The sequence below is a fragment of the Buceros rhinoceros genome, unplaced genomic scaffold (assembly GCF_000710305.1).
Source record: "Buceros rhinoceros silvestris isolate BGI_N320 unplaced genomic scaffold, ASM71030v1 scaffold19392, whole genome shotgun sequence".
Classification (NCBI taxonomy): domain Eukaryota; kingdom Metazoa; phylum Chordata; class Aves; order Bucerotiformes; family Bucerotidae; genus Buceros; species Buceros rhinoceros.
In genome coordinates this window covers 12,004-38,952 of record NW_010400898.1, presented here as the reverse complement: position 1 = coordinate 38,952, position 26,949 = coordinate 12,004, and the positions used below count along the sequence as shown (strand labels likewise).

Sequence of the window (26,949 nt, the reverse complement as noted above, 5' to 3'; positions counted from 1 at the left end):
TAAGAACTTTAATGGCAGGAAAACTACCCAAGTGCCGGGTTTGGAAGACGGGTGTTTCCGGGTTTAGTTTGGCCAAAGGAATAGCCATTTCCATGTAAATGCCTGGTTTAGCAGACATGCCTTTATGCGTCTGCAAAATCAAATCCATACGCGTCGCTCTACACGAGCTGTTGTTTAGTGAGGTTACATTACAGCTTTCATGAAGATTATTCTGATTGCAACTCTCCTGTTTTTACCTAGTGTCTCTGGAATAACTTAGCCTGTTTGTTGTGCTTGCTCTAACAGTGTGCATGAGTTACATACGAGAGTGAGAAATCTGAGAGAAATACTGCTCCATTACCCTTTTGTTGTTTTATCTGTTTTTATCTATATAGATATGTCCTTACAGCACCAAAGACGTTCCGAGTTGGGGCATCTGAGAAGGTTGTAGTTCAAGCTTTTGGTTATGAGAAGGAATTTCCAGTCAATGTTGCCCTAAGAAGCTTTCCTGATAAGCTCACTGTTTATTCTTCTGGCCACGTTTCTTTAACTCCAGCCAACAAATTCCAAGACGCTGTGACTTTAACAGTAAGAAATTCAGACTTTCCTTGCACTGTTTTTATTGTTGCATGTAGTTGTAAGCATTAAAAAAGGTTATGGTAGGTTTTCTGTTGTTTAAACTGGGAAGGGCAGCCCCATGCCCTGATTTCTCTGTTTGCCGTGTGTGGTTTATTTAATTTTAGTTTATCGGAATTATGTAGGATGAAATTAGTGTAAAAGAATGACACCAAAGTTAAACATATAATCAATCTCATAACTTCGTATCTGGGCTATGCACTTGTCTCTTTTACTTCTGGACATAAATAAAATAGAATAGAAAAATTTCCAAGTATCTCTTTGTAGCTTAATACTCCAGACCGTCATCTCTGAGGTAAGCAAGAATAAAGCTTGTGGGTGTTGATGTTTTTATATAATGATAATTAACAACAGGATAGTAATTGCTATTCAGATATGCTTCTCAACAAAAAATAATGTAAGAACAAGTACTTGAAAAATATTTGAATATTCTTTTAAAATCTTTATTTTGTCTTCACCAGCTTCAACCAACAGATTTACCAAGAACAGAGAATTCACTCCAGTATGTGTATTTGGAAGCTGTTTCTCCACATTTTACAAGATTAAAAAAAATTCCTGTTTCCTATGAGAATGGGTTTCTTTTTGTTCATACAGACAAACCAATTTATACTCCTGATCAGTCAGGTAGATAACACTTATTTCTCTTGGCTGCTATTTAATTTCTGAAGTCTGTTGACTTCGCCAAGGAATTAGGTTTTAAATGTCCTTTAACTCTTGGTTATGTTGCATTGCCACTGGCTGCTCTTTAATTAATTAATCCACAGAATGGCATTTTGAACTATTTGGTCATACTGTAGAAATTAATAACTTGTCCCAATATCCTCCAGTTCCTGCCCCCCGCCCCCTAAATGACTAATCTGTGGCACAAAGAGTGAAGGGTTTTCCTGGGCATATGTTGGAAATGCTTGCGAAGAAATGCTGACTGAATCGTTGGTTTCACATAGATTGAGCTGGTCTTCCACCAAAGGGGTGTGCTGGGATTGTGGTGATAAAAATTACACTGCACTGCGATGGTTCAGTGTGAAAGAGTGCTGGTGTGGGGCCTCCTGTCAGCAGGGGTGAACACTGTGTGGACACCATACTGATGAAAGCTGAAGAGCAGTCTAAATACTAAAATATTAAAGAATTAGTAGGGATAAAAGGATGGGCTTTCTGGGTTTTTGTTTTTAAAAGCTCTAGTGGAATGAGTTTGAGATGTATTCTAATAATTCTTACAGTGAAAGTCAGGGTTTACTCTCTGAATGAAGAACTGCAGCCAGCTAAGCGAGCAACTGTCCTCACTTTTGTGGTAAGTTGTAACTGAATTCCATATTAATAGTCTGTAGATCACAAAAACAATAAATGCAGTTAGATGGTCAGTCAGTATTGCAATTAATATTTAATAAACCTGTTAGATGTTTTTGCAGGTAACCAGACACCTTTTAAAAGGTCTAAAAATCACTTTGCACACTGGGATAGAGATTTTCAAGTCCCAATCTGAAGTTGTTACAGAATGAAAAAAAAGAGGAAAAAAAATGAATTATTTTTAATAACTGGGGAAATAATTTTGAGGGAATTATAATAATATGTTTGTCATACTGTTGTTTATTTCATTTAAAATGAAAGAGTAATCAGTATCTATTCTATATTTTTTAGCCTTTGAAAAGTAACTTTCTAGCAATTTTAAGCATTGTGTAGTAACAGCTTTAATTGTTGGAACCACAGTAAAATGTTTTATCAGAATTTCAATCTGAGTTGTTTCTAAAACTGCTTATGCTTACATGCTGTGAAATGAGCACAACTCATTGAAAAACGTGTTACAGGCAGGCTGCCACTGCCATCACGGAACGGAGCTTCTCCTTTTGATAAGAGTGGTTGGTAACTGCCGATTCTTTCCTCTTATCATCTACAGGATCCTGAAGGAGTGAAAGTCTATATTTTAGATGAAGATGATTTTACTGGAATAGTTTCTTTTCCTGACTTCAAGATTCCTGCTAATCCTAAGTAGATTTATTTAATGCTTTCTGAGTATTATTAACATAATGCTGCCTTGTCTTAGAGACTGTTGGAATGTCTTTTGCTTGATACACAGCATGTGTGTGAATGAAACTTGGAGATTTCTGACATGTCCCATAGCGTGTAACCAGGATATAGATAAAGAACTTAGGACCAAGTGTTCTCCATTTCAGCTGACTTCCAAACTAATGTTTGTTTCCTAAAGCCACATGGGAAGCTTATTCTCTGCATTTTCAGATAGATGGCACGTGCTCACTGTTATGAGAGAAAGCGAGGAGGTGTAGTGAGTGGAAATACAGTGATAAAACTGAAGTTAAAGAGCAGTTAGTCACTTTAACTGAAGTTAAAGAACAGTTAGTCATAGGTTTGTAGTGCTGAATTTAAAAAGATGAGTAATAAAACCCAAAGCTTGCTGCTGTAGGGATGGAAACAGTGGCAGAGATGTGTGATTTCAAGGAGGGCAAACATTCCTATTTCATCCATATGTTCATAGGAATCACCAGCATTTTTCCGGTAACAGCAGCATACTGAGTAAACATCTCTTCAGTTCTCTTTTCAATCTTGAGAGGGTGCTGAAGCCTCACTGCATTGGCAGAAAGGTGCTAGCAGGGGCTTGAAAGAATGGTTTTTGATGGATTTACTTTTCAATAGGAAATCAGCAATGATTTCAGACTGAGTAAAAATTAATTTCACATCTTTCTTGAAACTGAATATCTGTTAGCAGAAGGCTTGCAGAGGTTCTATCGTGGTGCTGTATGGCCAAAAAACTGTAGGAATGGATTTTCTAGAAGTTATTATGTAAATTACTCAGTGCTCTAGTCAGAGCACTTTAAAATAAGTTTCAAATAATTATTAAAATATCAAAGCAGCATCTTCTCAAAGTGGTCATTGAACATGTGCAAAAACTTGGTGCATAATTTGTCTCTAATTATTATAATGAAATATTGCTAAGTAGAAATAGTAATTTTTGTCTTCGGTATTAATTTTCATCTTAAGAAATGATTGACTGCTGACATTTTGTAGGTATGGAATTTGGAAGATTGAAGCCAAGTATAAGAAGAATTTTGAAACCTCAGCTGTTGCCAAATTTGAGGTTAGGGAATATGGTAAGGTGTGCCCATACTGGAAACCTTCTTTTTTATATGTGTTTTCAGTATAGAGGAGAGCTGTACAACACAGCGGCAACAAGGGCAGAAATGCCCGAGGTAACACTGACCTCCTTACACCCAGTGGTGGAATGAGCGTAAGGGCGAGTGACAATGTCACTGCGGGCTAATCAGCCATATCAATGTAAGACTGTATTAGAACAACTTGCTCTAAATAGTTATTCTTTAGTATGCTGTGTCATCTTGGTGTAGCTGCAGTGATGCAAAATGTGGAGCCAGGGGAACTGCAGATAACTCAGAGCTTTAGAACTTGGGCTTCACTGTGGACAAGCCCACAGCTGCATGTGTATTTGATACTGTAATTCAAATCACATGAAACCGACGTGACTGATGGCTTTAGAGAGGTGTTTTTCTGAGTACCTGTGGCTTAATGCATGAACACACATCTAAGTGGCTTTCTTTTCTACTCCATTTTCAGCAATGCCAAGCTTTTCCATCGTCATAGAGCCAGAAAGTAACTTTATTAGTGATGATAAATTTGAGAACTTCAGGATTGCTGTGAAAGCCAGGTAAGGAAATTTGCTCTGATTTCTAAATACATGTGTATCATCATCTTCTTTTCCTGAAGAATGAGGCTCCTGCATCCAGAAGTTCCCTCTTTTACTTCCTCAAGAAGCCCTATCATCACAGTCCTTTCTGCTCCATAAGAGAACTAAGCGACCCTTGTTAAAATCCTTACAAAGCGGTTACTTTTCATCAGAAGTCTTTAAAGCTATACAGACATTTTCCATTTCTTGCCAAGGAAATTACTGTCCTTCAAAAACAAATGCTTTGTTGCAGCCATTAAAGGAATCTTAAAAAAACATTTATATTGTTGTTTTCTTCTCAGCTATTTTTATAACAAAAAGCTTGCAAGTGCTGATGTTTTTCTTCGTTTTGGAATAATTGAAGAAACTGGGAAAAGGATGCTGCCTCGTGCAATGCATGTAACTAGGGTAAGAAGCAGCAAGCCTAGTTTGTATAGACTTCATATCCTTTGTTCAGGACGGAATTTCTCCCATTCAATTCATTGGGAATAGGTCCCAGCTCCTAGTTCACATCAACAGCTCATTCAGTGTCAACTTTTCCTCTGTAACATTGTCCTCGGGGTGATAGAAATGCACTTCAAAATGAAACTCGGAGACAGCATCTGAGACAATGACCAAACTTCAGTCTGGTTCAGTTATCCAACTGAGCAAACCATGTGGTTGAAATTTCTATGAAATAACTTTTATGCTGTTACAGAATACATCAAAGAAATCAAATGGGGACAAACAGATCAAAATTATATTGATGTCTTATGAGGCGTCTGTTCTCCACCAATTACCCTTCCCTCACTTAGTCTGCTCTCCTTGATTCAGCCATTGAAGATTTATAAAAGATTTATATCCTTCCTCATTTAGTGCAGGTATCTCTGTTATGCCTGCTGCTCGTTGGGTCTGTGCGCGTACTTTGCAGTGTGTACCATTGGGTGATTAACTATCAGTACTCTGAGGGAATAAAGAATTCTTCTTCATTAAAACATCTCCACCTTTGATTTCCTCTGAAAACAATGAACAGAAATGTGCTGAAGTTAGAATTTGCCTATAGTGTATCTATATAAAGTCATGTAAAGTAATGATTTATGTTTCATTTCCAGATTGAAAATGGAGTTGCTGAGATCAATTTTAACAGCAGGCAAGCAGTGAGTTCGATAGGGCTTCAAAGTCTTAAAGAATTGGATGGGTCATATTTATATATTGTGGCATCAGTGTTGGAGACTGCAGGTAAGTTGCTTTTTAATTATTTTTTTTTTTACATATCTGCAGATGTAAACATAACTAGAAAACAAAATTATATGGATAACTTTCCTAGATTCAGACTTTTGTCAGTATTCAGAAGTCCTTCTTCCAAAACCTTACAAGAAAGAGCAGACCATCTGTCACTGTAAAAAATGTTTAGAGATTAAATGTTCGGTTTTTTTACTATTTGTTTTCCTAACAGTGGTAGGAATTGACTCTTTCAGTGGGAGGACTTCACTATAATAGCCAAGTTGTGCAGCCCTTTGAAGGCAGGTGGTGAAAAAGCATGCTCTAGGATTGTTGATGATGTTGTGGTTGTTAAAAGGGACATCGTATTTGGTAGGTGGCCTCAGTGGCGAAGCAGAGTTTTCTGGGGTCAGATTTGCTGTATCTCCTTACAAAGTGAGTCTGATTGCTACTCCGCTCTTTATGAAGCCTGGACTTCCCTTCCACATTAAGGTTAGTTACAGAAGCTGTATTGTTGCACATGACAACGTAAACCTCAGGATGCAGAAGCCTTACTCTTTTCTGTATATTTTACCGTAGATCTTAACATGCTTTTAATTTCCGTTGACTTTTCACTGGTTTTTATCTTGTTCTTGCAGAAGCAGCTTAGCAGCTTGAAAGTTTTCTCTGTGAAAAAGTTACTGTTCACGTAATAAATACCATTTGTTCTGAGAAACAGGTGCAGGTGAAAGATACAGTGGATCAGTTTGTTGGAAATGTCCCTATCACTGTCACTGCAAAATCTGTTAATGAGCAAATGGAGGAGACCGAGTTAATATCGGAGGGTTCAGGAGGTTGGAGAAGACCAACAAGCAGGAGTGATGGAACTGCTTTGTTTGCGGTCAATATCCCACCTAATAGCACAACATTGGAGTTTCGAGTGAGTTACATCGTTCTGTGAATTTATTTATTGAGGGTTTAATTCTGTGCTTTTGCAAATGTACAACACTAATGGGCAGGTTTTACATACAAGTTTATAAACTTAGTGACTCTTAGGAATAATTATGGTATGCAGGTGCTGTAATGAAACGTGACATCTCTAAAGTCTTTATTAAGTTGTTCTGAAACAAAATATCCTGGTTTGTCAGATATTTATTGCATAATAATTATTAAACAAAAAAAATCTAAATTAATTGCATGAAAACAAATCTCGCAGCTGCTCTTCCCTCACTATATAGAGAGGGTATCACTAACCTTTACTGCTCCATTTATGGATGTGCTTCTAAACTACGATTTTATATTTGACTCTATTTATAGATCTTTCTGTTAAAGAAAACATGAAAGTCTTGAGTTGGCTTTTATTTTATTAATCCTTCTGAATAATATGTTACAGAATGCTTTTAATATTGTAATTATTTGTTTTCTAAAGTATCATTCTGAACTTAAACTATTCAGAAGTCAGGACCCATGGGTTTTGTTTTCTCCGTTACTAAAAAAATTCAGACATTTTATTATCTTTTCAGGTAAAAACTGCAGATCCACATCTTTCAGATGAAAACCAAGCAAGTAAAACCTATGAAGCAAAAGCATATTCATCATTAAGTCAGAGTTACCTATATATTGACTGGGCTTCAGCCCACAAAGTACTACAGGTTGGGGATTTAATAAGCATTAATATGCATCCACATAGTCCATATATTCATAAAATTCATCACTACAGCTATTTGGTAAGTGACAGATGTTTCCTCATAAGATACTGAATTGATTTAATATATATGGCTGTAGGTGAAAAACTTCAACACTCAGGAACTCTCCTCAGCATAGAATACGTACAGCTTAGGCAACTGCTCCATTATTATACAACCCGTTAGTCTTACAGAAAAAACTGGTCAACAGTCTCATGTTTCAGTTAGATATTAAGTCTCCATTGTTCTGAATTCTTATCTGACATAGACTGGGGTTAAGAACAAGTAGTGCTGGTCTCCAAAGCCATTTCAGGAGTTGAAATACAGCAGGAGAGAAGGATGGGCAGAGACAGTACTTCTTTTTAGGGGATAAGGGAGAGAGCTGCCTTCCCTTGAGCCAGACCCACTGGTCCCAAATGCATTTTTGTGTGTGTCGAGTTATATCTAAATGCAAGTAATTATTACACCTAAGAAACATTTTAAATATGTCGCTTGACCATTCTGTTCTCCATCATTTTTCTATTCTAGATCATGTCAAAAGGGAAGATAGTAAGCTTTGGAACTCAGAAGAGAATTACGGATCTGCAATATCAACATCTAACTTTTCAGATAACCCAAGAAATGGTCCCCTCTGCACGTCTTCTTGTTTATTACGTAGTCACAGGAGAAGAAACTGCTGAGTTAGTAGCTGATTCAATTTGGCTGAACGTGGAACAGAAATGTGGGAACAGTCTTGATGTGAGTAGCAAAATAAGCACTAAAATTTGTAGGTGTTTGTAGGCATTCATTTTATGGTGGGATTTAGTGAAATTACACATGTTCTTTTAACACTTTCAACTTACTAGAGTGTCTGCCTTCAGATGGCAGTCATTTTGGAACAACGTGCTTTTAAAATTACCAATAATTGTTTTCAATTTATAGATTAAGCTGCAATCAAGCAAAGAGACACTGAACCCAGCAGAAACTGTGTTGCTTAACCTGAAAACACAGTCCAGTTCCTTAGTCGCATTGTCATCTATTGACAAGGCATTATATGGAGTCACGGGAAGAAGAAAGGGAGCACTGGAAAAAGTTAAGTAGTAGCCACAGAAGCAAAACAAGTCACTGTGTGTTTCATGTTCTGTTAGCTGTTACATGTCCTGCATTCAGTAAGCCTGATAATAGGCAGGAGAACAATTCGATCCAGAATAAAAATTGCTGATTTAATTCTGACAGTTCAAAATTATACAAGGACTTAATTTACAATATTTTGATTTCCAGTAAAAGTTGTGGTTTTAAAGACAGATCTGAACCGCCTCATCAGAATCCTTCAGACTTAGCCAAAAATAGGTTGCACTGTTAGAGAGCCCCTTGATCAAGCTATGCTCTCCTCACTTCTGACTATAATCTTTTCAAGTTGTTTCTTCAAGGTATACTGATATATTCCACATTTTAGTTAGCTGCTGCTGTGATTTTTCCTCAGATAATGCTACATTTGGAAAAGAGTGACCTTGGCTGTGGTGCTGGAGGAGGACGGAACAATGTTGATGTGTTCCGAATGGCTGGGCTTACGTTTTTAACTAATGCAAATGCTGATGATTCAGATGAAGCAGGTATATTCCTTGGGTTTAAGCATGAAATTGTGGATTTTGTTTTCTGAAATATTCTGTTGTGACTCTCAGTTATTACACTGGGATGTAATTAATTTAATAGGCAATGCATATATTTATGATGTTTTCCTCCTTCAGAAATCATGACGTGTGGATCAGTTATGGTAATGGAAATGAAAATACTTTAATGCCGTTAAAATAGTAAACAGAAAAACTCCCAAATTTGGAATGTGATGTTAAGAATTATTAAGTGGACTATGCTATTACAAAAAATGTCATGTCTTTTGCACTTTTTTTTTTTTTGAACAGGTGAATCTTGCAATGAAGTTTTAAGAATGAAACGGTCTGACTTCAAGGAGCAGATAGAGAAACAAGGTGTTTAAAACAAAACTTCTAAAGTATATAATTATGAAACAAAAATCGCATCCATTAGATGTGATTTTCTTACTACTTCTAATTATTGTTATTAGCTTCATATAGTGGAGAGAGAGGCAGGCAAATAAGGAAGGTGACTTTAGAGAGGTCCCCCTTCATAAAGCCCCTTCGCCATATGCCGGATTTGAAGTCAGCACAAATTAAGTACACATTGAAAACTGAGAATCTGTTTCAGCTCTCTTCTTGTCATGAAGAGACATAGCCTGAAAATTTGCGGTACTACATTTGGCAGTCTCCCAGTGACCAGCTGCCAGGCCCCAAGTCTGGCAGAAGAACCTTTAACTGCTAAACCCTAAAATGTCATACAACTCCTCTTATCTCATTTTTATTAGTAATGATTAAGTGCATGGCACTAGCTTTTGGAAAATGACAAGTTTATGTACCTTCACTGAAATTCTGCAGATTTTAGAAGCACAATCAGGTTAATGAGTTAAGTTGCATTTGGAAATAAAAAAACTTCATCTCAAGGAAGGGAATTATTTTATTATTGTTTCAGCATCCAAATACAAACGTGAAGAAATTCGAAAATGCTGCATGGCTGGAGTGAAAGCATATCCGGTCTCGGAAACTTGCAGCGATAGAGCTCAGCGAATCCAGAGTAATAAAAGGTGCATTTCCGCCTTCATAGATTGCTGTGAATATGCGAACAAACTGCGGCAGGAGGAGCCTAATAAGCTTCTAATACTGGCGAGAATGCGTAAGTATGAGAGCTTTAACTCCTCCCTGGACATGTGGTGAAACACTTCCAGCAGAATATGGGTAAATACAGAGGTGACAGCTTTGTTCATCTATTAATTTCTCTCTATTACTTGTCAGGGTTGTTGCAGAAAGAATTGTCCCAATCTCCAAAGATCTTGGTTGTATACCCCTGCAGAGTGGTAGGAGAGCAGTTCTTTGTTAAGAACTATATTCTATTCACCTGTCTTTAGAACGAGCAGAACCGCAGTAAGAGAGCATCATGCCTGTGAAGGCAATGCTAAACTCGAATCCTTTGCCCAGGCCCAAAACACCCAGTGTGTAACACCTAGTAGTTAACATCTCGGGAAAGATCAGTGGGAGTGTGGAATTCCTTGTCTCCTATGCTCTCCTTTAAAATTGCTTGTGAACCAGTTAACCTGTCTGGATATTGGATGGGTATTCACATGTGTAAATAGATGAGCTGGGATTAACTCAGTCTTCTGGTGGAGGGTATTCAGATACCTTTTTTTCTGGTATCACGACTAACCTGAGGCACGGAGAGTACAGTGTCAGAGAAGAAAAGGATAGTAGTTTTGAAGCCTTTGGTGGAATGCTGTTAGCAGGTGGTTTAGTCATTTGGGTTTTTTACTTGCTTTATTTATGTTCTTCAGATTTTGAGACTTTCTTGGAACTGGATGAGGTACAAGTTCGTAGCTACTTCCCAGAAAGCTGGTTATGGGAAGTTCACCAAGTTTCTCTGAGGTATGACTGTTCTTTAATCAGTTACCAACTTTTGACTTAGTCATCAGTTTTATAGAAAGTAAATGCTAAAACTGAGGCAAGTTGAGCAGCCTTAGTTGTACCCAAGATGTGTGCTAAAACACAGCCGTAGTCAAACCAACTATTCCTGCCATGTTTCCCGCTGTGCAGGATGTGCTGTCTGGCGCCTGGATTCTTGAGTCACTTTCCCTTCAGCTTTTGACCTTGCTAAACACCAGCTTCTGTGAAGTTGGCTAAACCCAAGTTTATTCAAACAAATCCCCAGGTGCTGTTTTCTAAACATGCTCTTGCCTATTGTCTTACCTGAGGCTCCCTCAGCCACAGGAGTTGCTCGGGCCGGTACTCTCTTTGTGTTGATTAGCTGTTGGTGTTAACAGATGGCCAGACTGGATAAGTAGACTAACACTTCTCAATACAGGTCCAAGACTCTGTCTGTCACCTTGCCCGATTCACTGACTACCTGGGAAGTACAAGGTGTTGGCATTTCGGATAAAGGTAGGTGCTGCAACCTATTTAGGTTGTAGCTAAAGAATTGGGGAGCTTCTCCGTTTGTGTTTTGCTGAACCCCTCATTGCAGTTAACACATGTTCTAAAATGTGCATTTTCTGGTTGATAAGAAGAAAACATCAAAATACATATTTTAGGGAGAGGAAATAACTCCATTTCTTGTTATGATTGTCAGTGGCTGGGAAAGCAAAGCCTGTCTTGTGTTTGACAGTGGCCCGTGATAAATGACCAGGAAGAATATAAGAACAAATAGTGAGTGACTCTTCCCTGGCACAACTTCGCAGTGTCCTGCTATCAATAGCACAGGGACTTGAAAGGAAGAAACAAATTTTCTGAGACACAATGGTAGTCCAAACAGAAAATTTGTGTCTCACTTTGGAAATGAGCAGCAGCCCAAAGGACTGGTATGTCAGCAAGTGTGTGTGAAGAGTGAGAGGCAGCAACTTGGAACAGGAAGCAAGAGCCTGGTCACTTTTAAAAAACATGGGAAATTTCAAAGTCCATATTGCAAAATGCTACATCCTCAGTAAAGCTGACAAGTACGTGAAGACTTTTTCAAACTTCGTTATTGGAAGGGTGGGTAAAATAGTCTGCTGCCTTTTTATTTTTCCCCCCTCAGGTATATGTATTGCTGCACCACTGGAAGTGCGAGTTGTAAAAGATATCTTCCTGAGTGTTTACGTTCCGTACTCTGTGGTGCGAGGAGAACAAATTGAGTTAAAAGGATCAATTTATAACCATAGAGCTTCTGCAATTAAGGTAAGTTGTGGTCTTAGTGAGTTCTGTGGAAAGACTGGCATCATAAACTAAAAAAGCTTTTCCCCTGTGAGCTTCCAGTATAAACAGAACCTTGGATCAGATTTTGCCAGTCCTTCAGCTAGTGTTGTGTGTGCTCTACGTAACTACGTAACAATGAAATGCAGTCATTGATTGTTTCATTTCCAGCCATTCCCCTTAGCAACTTTGCCTCATGACAGTTAAAATACAATTTTCTATTCCACCTGTTTGGACACAGCATCAGAAAGTGATGGGATTTTTTGAATGACTTGCTCTGGAGCTCACAGATCATGTTGTCTAGAGATTTAATTTAAAAGGACTACTTTTAAGGAAACGCATGAAAGAAAAGTGCAAAATTATTCTTTGAGTAAGGTTTGCCAAGGAACGTGTCTGAAGCAGATATGTGCGCGAAGCCTGGTATGGTGGTTCCCTGGTGTTGCTCATGAACATTTGTTAGTGTTCTCTAGGGCAAGTAATAGTAATTCCAAAGGTAGTAGTAACACTTGTAAACAGGGAAGTAGCAGTACAGGAATAAAATGCTCATTATAATATTTCAGTGGCTTTAATATTTCTGTGGTGTTGTATCTGTCAGGGAGGTGAAACATTTAAAATCTTTCAATATTTCAGTACTGTGTTAAAATATCAGCTGGAAACGGAATCTGTTCTTTTGGAGACTCTGCAACTACTGGCTCGAGGATGCGCAGTTGTAATTTTAAGACTCTAGATGGCGGTTCTTCTTCACCAGTTGCATTCAGAATCCTGCCTTTGGAATTAGGGCTGCATACTATCAACTTCACACTGCTGACAGCCGGGAACAGTGAAATTGTGGTGAAAACTTTACGTGTGATGGTAAGAAAAAGAAATGTTTGTAGTGGTTTGAATTTCATATTGATTCAGTCACAAGAAATAAAAATAAATCAATATATCACTGAGGTGCATGCAGTGGAAATATGCATGACCGAGTATTTGAGTCCACACGCTCTTAAACCTTGATTATAAGTATTGTCAGACAGATTATATATAGAAAGAGTTAGATTATAACTGAAACAAGGAGCATCCTGTATTCCAAGTTACTCGGTTCAGATTTTCAACTGCTTAATCATGCTTCACCAAAAGACACTTTTTTGTAATTTTGCATTTTCCTAAGCTTTTATTTAAATCTCGTATTAAGTTTTCTCAAGAATTTTGGGAGATAGAACATTAGGTTAAATGTATGTAGAATAGAACTATTAGGTAAAGCTCAACTACAGAGAAGGGTCTATAAGGCACAAATACTATGGTTTTGAACTGTTCTTTCAGCTAATATATTTGATTAAGCAAAAGTGTCTTCATTTTCTACTTCCTTCTTCTTAATAATTGCAGCCAGAAGGTGTTAAGAAAGAACTTCATGCAGGTTTCACTTTGGATCCACAGGGTGTTTATGGTAGGAGAATTGATCACCCCTGTCTTTACTTTGTTTATTTTTTCATATTGTTGATTCATGATGATCAAGTTTTCTGTAATGTGAAAAAATTTGAATTCCTCCTTCCTGAAATATTCTTTGTATGTCTCTTCCAAGGATTTCCTGCCTTTCGTTGGCTGACAAATCCATCTCAAAACAGTTGTCTTTCAAACAAATACTTGGTTTCAGTGCTTAACAGAACCATTGTATCTGGCTATCACTGTGATACAACACTAAGCTGTTCTCAGTGTGCATGAAAACCAGTTAGCAGGTGCTTTATTAATTAAAACAGAACGTGTTCCTATTTAACCAGAGATTAATCTGAAACCACAAAGTTTGGGTCCAGATCAGATTTTTTTTTTTAAGAAAAAAGGCAAAAGAAGGATTAAAGTGTTTGCATCTGTTCTTTTTCAAAGGTCGATATGGTTTACATGTCCCTTTAGGAATATTTCTAGTTTTCAGATTAATGTAGGCATTTTTGTTGCTGACTTCTTAGACAGTTGTAACCTTTAAATTTGGCTATTACATCCAAGTCTTCCATGGAGTAGACTGTGCAGTGTGATACATGTACATTTTCAATTACAGGTTCACTCAAGAGACGACAAGAATTTCGATACAAAGTCCCACTAAATCTGGTCCCTAAAACAACGGTTGATAGAAGTGTCAGCGTGAAAGGTAAATTGAATTGAAACTTAGTCTACTGCGCACGTACTTTCTGTGTATATGTTCTTTTTCTTGTATTTCATATTCCTTTGTTTAAAGCAATCTGAATTTATTCCTAGTTTCTTTGTCTTTGCAAATCACCTTTTTGTGTAGAATTTTAAATATTTCATATAGAATGACGGCTTACAAGTATCAGTCCGTTTCTGCCCTTGGATTCACTTTTGTGATCCCTGATTTAAATACATTCTTTTTTTTTCTTTGAAGGACATCTTATGGGTGAAGTGGTTGCTTCAGTCCTCAGTCCAGGTGGTCTTAAAATGCTTACTCATCTGCCAAGGGGCAGTGCGGAGGCAGAGTTTATGAGTATTGTCCCAGTGTTTTATGTGTTTCACTACCTGGAAGAGTCAAAAAACTGGCAGTTACTGGGTCCTGAAACCTTAACTTCAAGAACTCAAATGAGGAGGAAGATGAAAGAAGGTAGAAAAAACCAGCTTATTCTCTTGCTTTAGAGTTGTGAAGATGCATGAACTTTGCTGAATGAGAAAGATAATATATCTGAGTAAGCAAATACAGTTTTAATATCAATTTCTTTTCATGACATTTTCTGATTCATCTGTCCTTTAGGAATTGTGAGCATCTCGTCATTCCGAAATTCTGACTTCTCGTATAGCATGTGGAAGAATGGGCAAGCTAGCACGTGGTGAGTTAAAGGGGGTTTGATTAGAATGGATGGAAAAGGCTTAGTTCACTCCTTTGTTTTAGTATAACTGATTTTTAAAGGGTGATTCTTTCTAGTAAGCATGAGAGGTGAGCTTGATGGTAGATTGAAATGGTGCTTACAACTTTGAATAATACCATTTGATTTCTTGGTTTCATTTGCTCAACCTTTTGTTTATGTCCTTAGTTCACACCGTTATAACTGAGCTGGGCCATTGGTTAGGAGCAGACATACCTGAGATAATTTGTAGGATTGTGCTCTGTTCTGAAACCTCTGCTTTGGGCTTGGCATTTTAGGAGGACTGTGTAGACCTTGGTTCCCTGCAGCAGTCATAAGCTCAGGCAAAGTTTGCACCTCGAGTTTGGAGAAGGAAAGCTAAGTGCAGAGATATGAGCAAGGACAAAATAATCACCCCTCTTGTTCACACAGAAAGGGTGTTTAAAGGCTATCAAGCAGGAAGAGTAGTGCTGTTGTTGGAAAACAGAATCGGCCATTGAAAGTTAGACAAAATACACAGTCACTGTCTTCCTTTCGGAATGGCAAGTGCAGTTGGCTTATAGAGGGGAGGAATAAGATGCTTCAAAGGCATCTTCCGTAAGTTCTGTGCACGTGAAAAAACAATTCTTTGGGGCTGTAATGAGTTCGTATCCTGAAATATGGAAACTGATCCTAGTTTAAAATTGAGTCTTTACTGCCCATTTGTTAAGTTAGATTGAGAATGAATCTGCGCTGTTGCATTGTTCTGGGGAAGGGTGTAGCATACCTGGATCACATATAGCGCAAACTGAGTCGAACTCAAGCGATGTGGGCTATCTGCTGCCCACAACAAACACAATCTGTTTGATTTCCTTGGCAGGTTGACAGCTTTTGCTTTAAGGATTCTCGGACAGGTTAATCAATATATAAATCTTGATCAAATCTCTGTTTGTAATTCGCTTCTGTGGTTGATTGAAAACTGTCAAATGCCAGATGGGTCATTCAGTGAATTTTCGAACTACCAACCAGTGAAGCTACAGGTATGAAAACCAAACGTTTTCTGTGTGCGTATAATAACAGGTGACGTCAGCAGGAGGTGAAGTGGTTTCGGCCTGCAGGATGGTTGAGGCTGCACTTCACCAGAACACCCGTGCAAGACCATTTTGCTAGATTCGCCTTTTTCTAAATTAATTTAAAGAACAACACAGTCTTGCAAACCTGTTTTCCCACTAAAAGTAGCTGCTTGCCACTTCTTAATATTTAGAAAAAAATTATGCAGCTTGATTTTACAATATGATTGTCCTGGCCTGCCAATAACTTTATATATTTTGGTCTCTTTTTTACAAATAAGCTGTTACTTTCAAAAGAGTCAGTATTTTTTCAGGTTAAACAAAACTGATATTTCATGCAGGAATTTCTATGTGTTTTCTCACCTAAACTGTAGAATAGAACTGTTCTGTTTATTTAAATTAACTATTGTTTCTTTTAAATAATGTTTATGTACTTGATCTTGTAGGGTACATTACCTAGAGAAGCTAAAGAAAAAGCTTTGTATCTCACAGCATTTTCTGTTATCGGAATTGAGAAGTCAATTAAAATATGTCCTACTCAGGTAAATAATATTTTTATTTCTGACACTGGTCATGTTCTGGGCTTCTATTTTCTTCCATTTTCTTTAACATTTGAAAGAAGTCAAGAGGCTTTTTTCAATTTCAAAGATTAAGATGTATTTGCTTTGTTAGGCTTTGTCTTTCAAAATCAGTAAAAGAACAATACGGAAATTCTGGATCACTTTATTGTAAGATATATTGGAGAAGCTCCTCTGTGTACCTGTATTGTCTGACAGATGTGTTTCTTTAAACATGAGTCTAATACATGTCAGCTGTGGCCTGTTCATCTTTTCAGAAAATCCATGATGCTAAAAATAAAGCAGCAGATTATTTGATGGAAAACGTGCAGTCGGCTCAAAGCCCCTTTACCATGGCAATAACTTCGTATGCTTTAGCTCTTGTGGATGTGAACCACTACTCTGCACAATCGACATTCTCTGCACTGAAGAAGGAGGCATTTGTCGTAGGTATTACTAAATTCTGTCTGTGCCGTAGTTGGCTCACAGGTAGGCTGTTCTTTTAGTATTTTTAAAATCTCTAATGTGATGGCACTACCTGGAGAGTGAATTTCATTGATGCTGCTTTGGCATAAGTGAATTTTAGTGTTGTGTAGCCAAGTATTTTTGCTAGGTTGAATCCTGCTTCCAGCTTGGCAGCAGTGCAGTTTCATCAGCAGTACGTACATCAGCGCAGCGTCTGTCTGTCCCCATCGAATCATGTTTGTCTCTAGGCTTGCCTTTTACGCGGCTGTCCATGGAGGATTGCTGTGGTCTGCCTCCTCTCCCTTACCATATGTCCGCTCTCTTCCTTGGCTCAGACTGGGATTCTTTACAATCTCTGCTACTGCCCTCACTTCTGTTGTGTTTGGTTTTTTTCTTAATGTCTCACTGGTCGATGAGGGACTTTGTAGTCTCTAGTGAAAGCCTTTCCTTTTTAGTGTGTTTTGTCACAGGCAAGGGACTCAGACTGCTCTCTGCCGGGTAACGATTTCTACCGGAATAGAAAAGCTTTGTCCTGTCTGTTGAAAGTGGCCTTAAATGAAAATAGACTTTTTATTCTATGTGTTTGGCTACGCTGTCACCGTTCAGGACCAGCAATACTCAAATATGCATCAGATACTTTGCCTCAGGTCTGTTTATCATCAATTTCTAGTATAAATGCCAGGGGTACTAGTGGAAGAGAAGTATATCTTCATCTCCCGTTAAATGCAGAGTGAGTTCCTCCTTTTCCGCTTGATCTGAAGAGACAACACCTCACCTTGTGTAGTCTGGAGAGCGCTGTTGCTGTGTGTCCGTCTGAAACCTTCCTCTTATGCTGTTGTAGGTGACCCTCCTATTTATCGGTTTTGGAAAGATACTTTCAAAACAGCAGACCAACACACTCCCAGCCCTGTCACTGCACAAATGGTGGAAACTACAGCATATGCCTTGCTTACGACTTTGCTGAGAGGGGACAAAGGCTATGCTAATCCAATCATCAAATGGTTGTCTGAAGAGCAGAGATATGGTGGAGGGTTTTATTCAACTCAGGTGAGCTTTTAAAGATTGTGTTCTCTCTCCTCAAGTACCAAAATGTGACGGTCTTAAGAGGGTGATGTCAGAAGATGATCCCACTGACAACTTGAGTGCCCCACATTTGGGATTAGCACCAGACAACCTTGTTGCCGTGTTCTGTGTCTCTGGGAAACACAACTGTTGTTCATGGAGTCTGTTAGAAACAAAAATTTGCAGCTGCTTCCACTGACTTCAGATCTACTGAATGAAAAGAATCAGAGCAGGAAAGCTGTTTTCCCAAGTTTTTTACAAAACAGAATATTTAATTTCAAGACATGATGTTTGTTCTGGTTGCCCCCAGAAATGGCATGCGGTGTAATAGGGTGTGCCTGTTTTCAGTGTAAAAACCGTGTTAGTACCGACAGACTAAAAGTCAAGTGGAAGCTGCCAGATCTCTAATTCATCATCAGCTAGTCATATTATCTAGAATGTTCCAGTTCACACAACGTCCCTTTTTAAAATTATTCAATTTCTATGAAGAAAGCGATGAATGCTGTGTTTGTTTATCGCTATTTACTTGCTTCCTTTTTAGTCCTTGCTTATATCTCTTTAAATTGCACCAATATGTCTATGATAAATATGTCACCACCGTGCTAAGCGTAGTGCTGCACGCTGCTAAGCTGGTGAGCTAGCCATGGTTACCAGTATTTGTAATCATGTTGAGGTGGCAGAAAATGAATTGCTTTGAAATGCATTCTTACTTCTTTTTAATTTCTGGCATTCTTTATAATTGATTTCTGGCAGGACACAATTAATGCCCTTGAGGCCTTGACTGAATATTCCCTTCTTGTCCAACGGCTGAACTTGGACATGAGTGTTAAGGTGGCATACAAACACCACGGAGACCTTCGTGAGTTTAAACTGACCGAAGACAATTTCGTGGGAGGAATTACAACAGTGAGTGAACAGTATCAATTAGGAAAAATAAAAGCAGAATTCTTTGCAACTTGTAAAATAATCATTTGAAGTTTGAAATTCCTGCTAAAATAGCAATTTTTCTTTTAATAAACGGATAGGAAATAGGTATAGCAAATGTATAAGGACTCTGCTTATCTGCTAAATTTAATTATTTGAATATTCATTTGAGTATCTCAGCTTGTTCCTAGGAAGGTTTTTTTGTAGAATCTGTTTGTAGCATCAGGCCTTAATATGTATTTAAAATATAGAAATGACAAGCTGATCGTCTGACGGGAATTGTTGCTAATAATGCTGTCGTCATTATTAACTTCAGACTCTTGGTTTGACATCACTCCCGTAGGTACCTTTGGATGATGACATATATGTGAGCACTGGAAGCAGCACGGGCGTAGCTACAGTCAATGTAAGTGTGCAGCCAGTGTTTCGAGATAGCATCTCCGGTTCGTTGATATCGGTTCGGCTGCGTAGACTTGGGTTTACTGGTATTATAGTCTCCATATGACGAGTTTTCACAGTTTTATGTCAGTTTGGAGGATTGTTCCCTGCTTCTGTTTTGTCTAATTTATTTGTACCTGTGTAGGTGAGGACAGTGTATAATACAATTGGGACTGCTGAGGACTCATGTAACTTTGAACTGAAGATTGTTCCAAAGAGAGATAATGGTAAAACGCTAATATGGTTTTAAGTATTACTGCTCAGGGAGGAAAAACCCCACCTTACTTTGTTTAACAGAGTGTTTCTTATTAAGAATGAAACGGTAATAAATTCTGCCACTTTCTAAATGCAAAACTGGAAAAGAAATTGCTAGAAGCCTTTTTTGGCCTTCTTTAAACTATTGCCTTTTTATGAATCAAGTTGATTTTTAATGTATTTCTGTTAGGTGCATTTTTACTCACTTATGGAAGAGGTTTTGCAGTCAGAGGAGTAAGGAATACAAACTTGTGGCAGAAAAAGGAAATATGTTGGGGGATGGTGGGTTTTACTGTAAGTTCTACAAGGTACTGGGCGTTCTAGTCCGGGTACACCAGGGTATTTAAGCACATTCTGAGCTTTGTCGTGAAGTACCTTTAATAGCATAAGTGCACAATAACCTACGTTAGTCATTAAAGCTGTCATTTCAGCTCCGCTGTAAAAGCAGTATAATGATACTTGTTTGTGGCTAGACAGTGAGATCCAGTAAAAATAGCCACCAAAACAATCTAAAGAATTACCTTCAGCTACAAAAATGCTTTATGAGAATTTTGGTTTGTTGCTTGTGAAGACTTACAAAATTACTGATTTGACTCTACTTGGTAGACAGAAGTTACACAGGAGATGATGGTGAGCCCCTTGGGCGCTTAGAGGCCTGTGCAAAGTAAGTGCAGCTGATGGGGTTGTTGGTTGGTTGGTTTTTTCTTTCCCCAGTGATTGAGCCAATATTTTGCATTTAACTAAACGCTGGTTCCCAGTGTCCTGGACTTCCCAATGCTCAGTGCTCCTCTTTGCAAAGGTGGAATTCCCAGCTGACAAGTTAACGAATTGGAGCAGTGCAAAGTAAACGTGCTGTGGGTCTGTGTACACATTGTGAAATTAATGTAAGAATGTTACAAAGGCTTTCTGTTATTTTGGCTTTTCTTAGTTACTGTTTTACTAACTGACATTTATATTAAATTTCTTTTATTCTTTAAGAAATCAAAATGGTTTACTTTGTTAATAATTGCACCTGATCTTCTGATCTTCTTTTCTTCCTGTTTCTTCAGTTCTGTGTATGAGTGTAAACAGAATTAGAGCCAAAGCTCCTGATTCCTGTGGGAAGGAGTTTAACTTGCATATAGTTCTCCTGGAGCATAAGTATAAAGAAAAGCTTCTTTATGGATTGTATTGGCATAAATCTGAAATTATTCATCTGGACTATTTTGCTTCATTATGGGTTTATTATTGTCTAAATAAATAAAATTTTCCTTAGTTTTTACTGGGATTGCAGGTGAAGGTTTCTTTTACTTTCAGTTAACTAGTATTATTTTTAATCTGTCTTAGGTACAAGCCCAGTGCAAGAGAGCCACAGTCAGGGTCTGCTCATGCCGTGATGGACATAGGTTTGGTTAGTGGGTTGGAAGCAAATACAGAAGATTTATCTACTGTAAGCAGAAGTTTTTCTGAAATGACTATAATGTTTGCTGTTCTTCATCCTTTCTCTTTGGAGTAGTAGTGCAGCATTGTATCATTATATCCTCATTGCTTCTAAACCATTCTAATAACTAATGAGAATAATCTCCTTCAGTCTAGATGATGGATTTTTGATAGAGTCAGAAGCTAAACATCTAGTTAAAGTTGAACACCCAGGCTCCCCTGTTGCTAAGAGAAAGACAAGAGCAGGTGACGAGGGGGTGTCACCTGTGGTAGGGTGCTGGGAATCAGCCTCTGGACAAGCTGTGTCTGGTGACTGTAAAGGGAATGCTGTTAGTGTGCATACCGAGCTAGGAGCTGGCTAAAGTTTCTGAGCTGAATCTTAACTGTGGTGTTTGTGTCCATCCAGCTCCTATCGACAGGCATCAAGTTTAGTTAAAGGCAATTAGAGTTACACTTAACAGAATTTAAACAGGATACTCAAGTGTTCTTTTAAGGGTAATTGGCTCTTCAATTCTTTATTACCTTCATGTAATGAATAAAAGGATTATTTGCTTAAAAGAGAACAAATGAAACTGAGAGTATGAATATTATAAAGAGGAAACCCTAAAATAAGGCAGTTTACATCACAGAATTATGTTAAAGCTACAGATTACAAGACCTTCAAGATCATAAAAAAATGTTTAAACTGTATAAAAGATTTTTCTCTGTTTTTCTCCTCTACAGCTTGCAAGTGGAATTGATCAGCTGATAGCAGGTTATGAGATCAAAGACGGGCATGTTATTGTGCAGATAGACTCTGTATGTTACCCTTTTCAGAACTGTAAGCACTGCTTTAACTCTCTGGAATAGTTCTGCTTCCTTCATTGCTCCTTAATTCATCTGTCTTTTAAATAGGTGCCAGCTAATAATTTTCTCTGTATTGGCTTCCGCATAAGTGAGCTTTTCCGGGTTGGAATGCTAAATCCTGGCACATTCACTGTATACGAGTATCATGCACCAGGTATGTGTTCTGTGTCTTCAAATTCATATTTGTATCTTAGCTCTTTATTGCTGCTTAAAGACTTGTTATTCCTTCTTCAGAAGCTTTTTAATCCTTGTTATTTTAAGGTCAGGTAACTTTAGACGCACAAAGTTTCAGTGCTGACTTCTTGAGCTTTGATTATCTGTATGTATTTATTAGTTCTTTTTGGATCTTCTAGATAAAAAATGCACTCTGCTTTATAACCCCTACGGAAATGAAAAACTTGTGAAATTGTGTGAAGGAGATGAATGCAAATGCATGGAAGGTAAACTTTTTGAAAGATGTTTTCCTGTTTCACTTGGTGGGAAAATGCTGTGTAGTGCTTTAGACAAAAGCTTGCTAAACACGAAGGAAAAACCCTTAGGAGAATACAGCTGTGGTCCTCTCCACATTTTGCATTTCGAAAGAAAATAAACAAACCCTGTGCAGTATGATCATGGATGTCTGACTGGATTACGTTCAGGGGTTGTTTTGAATTTTAAATACTCATTGTTCCAGTTTGCAATCCCATAATTACTGTGTTTCTCAGTTACAGCAGATTACCTCATACAGGTGGCAGTTCATGATGTTTTATTTGAGGACATGTGATGACGTTGTACGAACACTGGCTTTTCTTTCTCTATGTAGCTGAATGTAGTAAAGTGCAAGAGCGACTGGGTCGGTCCATAACTGCTGATGCCAGGAGAAAAGCTGCGTGCCAGAATGACATTGCCTATGGTAATATTTGAATCACCATCACCTATTTCTCGTGCTCTGACTGAAGCGTTCATTTGTTTACTAGTGCTGCAAAACATTTTGTTCCCATTGGATCTTCTGTGATTAAAATTCAGTAGGTGTGACAGTGACATATGTGTATGAGGGAGACATGCTGGAACAGAGAAGAGTAAGTGCTGCCCGTACCCACTGCTGAATAAGTCACATAAGCAGGGTTAGCGCGCCTGTGAGCCTGATCTGATGAGCTTCCATCAGGTGAGAGCATGGACAGAACTAGTTCATGTTCCTCAGCCCTCCAGCGTATAGATAGCCATAGCCATCTCTTTCCCAGAAGTGAGTATTGGAAAGGGCCGTCTGCGCATCTGTAGGGCATTTGGTGAGTATTGTAGGAACAAGGAATAACAGAAAGGTTGCTTTGTGTTGTTCTGCAGTTTATAAAGTGAGCATCTTATCTCGCAGTGAAGAAGGTTATTTTGTAAAGTACTCTGCAACTCTCCTGGACCTCTACAAAAGGGGTAAGTGTCCTGTTCTTAATCCACTTAACAATTTATTTAGAATACAAGCTGATATTCACTCATTTTTTTTCCCCTGGGTTTAAGCACCCTATATATCCTTATAATTACTATAATATTAAGTTATTTAATGTGCATAAGGCTTATTCAGATTTAATTTTAAAAATCTTTTACAAGAAACTTAATGTATATCATCAAACTTTCCTGTTATATAGCCAGTGGCAAATAGATCCCTTGGCTATAGAACATTTTGCTGTTTTCTAATATATGAATTACTTGAAATTCTTCTTGTGACAGTTTCCAATTCTTGACATTCAACTTCAGGTCAGGCTTTTGCTCAAAAAAACAATGAAATAACCTTTGTCAAAAAGAAGACCTGTGCAGATGTGGAACTGAGCCCAGGAGAGCAGTATTTGATCATGGGAAGAGAAGCCTTAAAGATAAGCGTGGGTTACAGTTACAAGTAAGTAATTTACTGTCCAAATATGCTGAGATTTAATCTTAAAGCATGCTGTGAAGGGGAAAGCGTTTGTAAAAATTCTTACATAATATATAATCGCTTTAATTTTTAAGGTATTAGTTTGACCTGTAGTTACACAATCTGTTCTCAGATGGGTAAGTTTAAAGCCAGACTATGAACAGGCAATTTCTTATTGTAACTTTTTTTCTGTTAGGCGTTTTCCTTCCCAGTTCTTAGCAGCGAATGATCTTTTCCTGTTGTTGTCTTAGATTCCAGTACCCTTTGGACTCCCACACTTGGATTGAGTGGTGGCCTTCAAATAGAGCATGTACATTTTGTCGGGAGTTTTTGAATACAATGGAAGACTTTGCTGAGGATCTCCTCATCAGTGGCTGTTGATCTACTTGGAGAATTTTTGAATTAAAAATATAGATCAAATCTCATATAAAAAAATAATCCTCATGTGTTTAGTAATACTTACCCAGACGTAACATTCATTAATAGTTTATCTTGAGAAATGGTCTTTGCTTGTATTTTTAGCCTGTTCTTATAACATAGTCATGTTCAAAGTATGATTTTTAAGCTTGGATGGGAGAATACTGTGGAATGGTGCAAAGGCATCTGAAGTCAGATGAAGTGGATTGACTGTAAAAACAAACATAGTGCCATCTTGTGCACTTAGAAGCATAAAAGTCTGATGTCTTATTAAAATATAACCCTTCCTTCATTTGAAAAAAGGGAAAATAAAGTATCATGTAATTTTGCTACAACTTCAATTTCTAAGCAAATTAAAGAAAATATCCCGAACTATCTAACCTAGCAGCAGGTATTTAGGACAAAACCTTAGTGCAGCCCCAGATCCTTTCTAGTGACTATTTTAGGTGTTCACTTTCCAAGTTCACTGAAGTACTGCAGTGTGGGAATGATGGAAGCAACTCCTAAAGCTCTTCCAGATTATGCCAAAAGCCATCCTGCAGCCAGCTACTCCTCACCCCTTTGTGTTTCTTTAGCTCCCTTAGACCTGCAGATGACAAACCCCTGCTCTCTTCACGCAGGCTAGTATCCAGGCAGGTATCTTAACATGCTGAGTGACATTTCTCATTCAATATGTGGCTGGAGTAATAGACGCTTAAATTAAATTTTTACTGAGTTTTAATAAATTAATTTCTCCCTGTCCATGTCTGAAGTGCAAACATTCCCATTCACAGTGTGCTGAAACACAGCGTGTCTCCAACAACCACCCCCAGGTCCTGCAAGGGAAATGAAGCGTGTTGGAAACTTGCAGTTCCTATTCTGTAGGATGAAACTGCTAGAGGCAACCTAACACTTTACTTCTTATAAATGAATAAACTGAATTTATGATGTTAAACTGTCAGGAAGACCTTAACTCTACCTGGTGGCGTGTCAGTTATGAAATGATGCTTATAGGTGCTGAGGATACTCTCATTTGCAAAGTATTTTTGGCAACGAAAGTTCTTCAGGTAAGTAAAACATGCAATAAGAAGCTTCTTAAAATCTTATTTGTGTATGAAAGAGAACTGCCATTACCAATTTGTTGCATGTACCCAGGCAGTTATTTGTGAAGTGACAGTAGCACACTTGGAGGATCAATGGTGTTTTTTAAGGAATGTTTTTGAGAGGAGCCAGCAGAATGAATTGGACATGCCATGACAGTGTGTCTGGTGAGACAAAAGGCATTTTTCTGAAGTCTGCATAGGTATGCTGCAAACCCAAAGCAAATCTTCATAAGAACCATTGTATTTTACCAATAATGAAGTCACGCAATAACTTTCCACTCATCTCAGACTAAGGAATATCTTAAGGCCTGTGTTAGTTTAGTTGAGAATTTTTTTGCCCAGTCTGTTAGGTGTATCGAGGCAGGTTGGGCATGCTGCTGCCTTGTCTTCCCTGCTTCTGTGAGACAGAAGAGTGCCGATGGTTTTGCCTATATGTCATCTTCAGATCAGGCCCGTTATGATGGCTAAAATGCATGTGCTTCCCCTTTGTGAGAGGTATTAACACCAATATTCAGAATACAATAACTATTTTATAATGTGCGTTTTCACAGAGAGGGAGCTGCCTGCGATGTATTTCTCTGCAAAACCATTATCAAGAAAATGTCATATTTTCTTGATTTTTAGATTTCAGAACCAGGAATTAAACCCTTTTGCAGCTGGTTCGGTCTCTTAATCTGAGAAAAATCCCCTTACACTGGTGTAAATGTTAGTCAATGGTTAAAAGAAGACAGTGTTAAACCAAGTGTCAAAAAGAGAACAGTCATCCTACTAGAGCGAAAAACAACATGTGATCCAGGGGAATCCCACTCTGAGAGAGATTAAATCTAGTGTTTCCCCTTGCTGATGATGTGCAAAGAATTTCAGTCGCTGACTAGTTTGGTAAGTCCTCTTTTCAGACATTGTTAATTATTATTTGATATATGAGATATTTCAGCCCATTTGAAATGCTTCTGATGCCCTTGCCTTTGGTGTGTCTCTGCTAGATAGTGCTGGTACGCCAGCCAGCGGCGCGGAGAAAACAGGCTGCTTTAAAACTACTAGTGTGTCGCTCACTGCTTGTAGTTTAGAAGGACCATGTTTTGGGTATTAACCCTGCAGTCTGCATGAAAATAGTTTGAACAATTGTGATAGTAAATAACAATAGCGTTACTTAAATTACAGTAATATTCAGGAGGAATTATATTGTGTAACTATTCTTAATGGAACAGACTTAAATGTAAGCTTAAAGCCCAAGTACGTCTGTGGCAGTGATTCATGCACAGAAGCTTGCTTTCCAGCTAGGTAATGCTTTTTATCCTTAATTCTCACACCGCGCTGCTATATTTTTGAAAAGTCTTTTGCCAGGAGAAATAAATCCCCTTTTTGTTTAGGCTTGAGTATCTCTTACTGTGTATGAAGGAATACACACAGCTCTTGAGACACTCCCAGTTTTCCACTGTGACGGAAACAGCAGAGGGAGCACAAGAACATCATTTTCGTATAGGTCCTGTAAGTGTTAGTGCTTTACTCCTCCCAGAAAAAAAATCCTAGCTTTTAAAAAACGTTTTTCCGAAGTTCAGCTACTGAAAATGCTGCTCTTATTTCCTAGTGGATGGGGGAAAAAAACCCTGTTTTCATGCCTCTGTAGTGCTGTAATACTAATTTCATGTGTCTGGCAAAATTATTTGCTTTGTATCACCCGAAGTACTTGTCAAAGGAAATCACCTGCAAGCCAGGAACCACCCCACAGTCTCTGAAATTCTTGGACAAAGTGATTTGCCAGAGCTGCCATCATAGGCAGGGCTGGCTGATAAAGTATGGGCAG

The 26,949-nt window shown here is 38.2% G+C and overlaps 1 protein-coding gene across 1 annotated transcript; it reads left to right on the top strand.

The window, feature by feature from the left end:
• Positions 1 to 374: 374 nt before the first annotated feature.
• C5 (complement component 5) lies at positions 375 to 24,027 on the top strand (the record flags this gene model as incomplete). Its single annotated transcript, XM_010132084.1, has 40 exons — positions 375 to 567; positions 1,077 to 1,239; positions 1,833 to 1,903; positions 2,507 to 2,598; positions 3,634 to 3,716; positions 4,195 to 4,285; positions 4,606 to 4,711; positions 5,395 to 5,521; positions 5,880 to 5,995; positions 6,222 to 6,422; positions 7,006 to 7,209; positions 7,696 to 7,905; positions 8,089 to 8,238; positions 8,630 to 8,759; positions 9,066 to 9,131; positions 9,688 to 9,888; positions 10,541 to 10,631; positions 11,068 to 11,144; positions 11,776 to 11,915; positions 12,561 to 12,782; positions 13,296 to 13,356; positions 13,960 to 14,049; positions 14,302 to 14,514; positions 14,662 to 14,737; positions 15,612 to 15,771; positions 16,248 to 16,343; positions 16,637 to 16,808; positions 17,665 to 17,870; positions 18,639 to 18,791; positions 19,153 to 19,215; positions 19,393 to 19,474; positions 20,109 to 20,166; positions 20,829 to 20,931; positions 21,645 to 21,719; positions 21,816 to 21,921; positions 22,121 to 22,207; positions 22,570 to 22,659; positions 23,088 to 23,171; positions 23,493 to 23,631; positions 23,898 to 24,027. Coding segments are annotated over 40 exons (4,978 nt in total), but the record flags the coding sequence as incomplete, so codon positions are not given.
• Between the last annotated feature and the right edge of the window lie 2,922 nt (positions 24,028 to 26,949).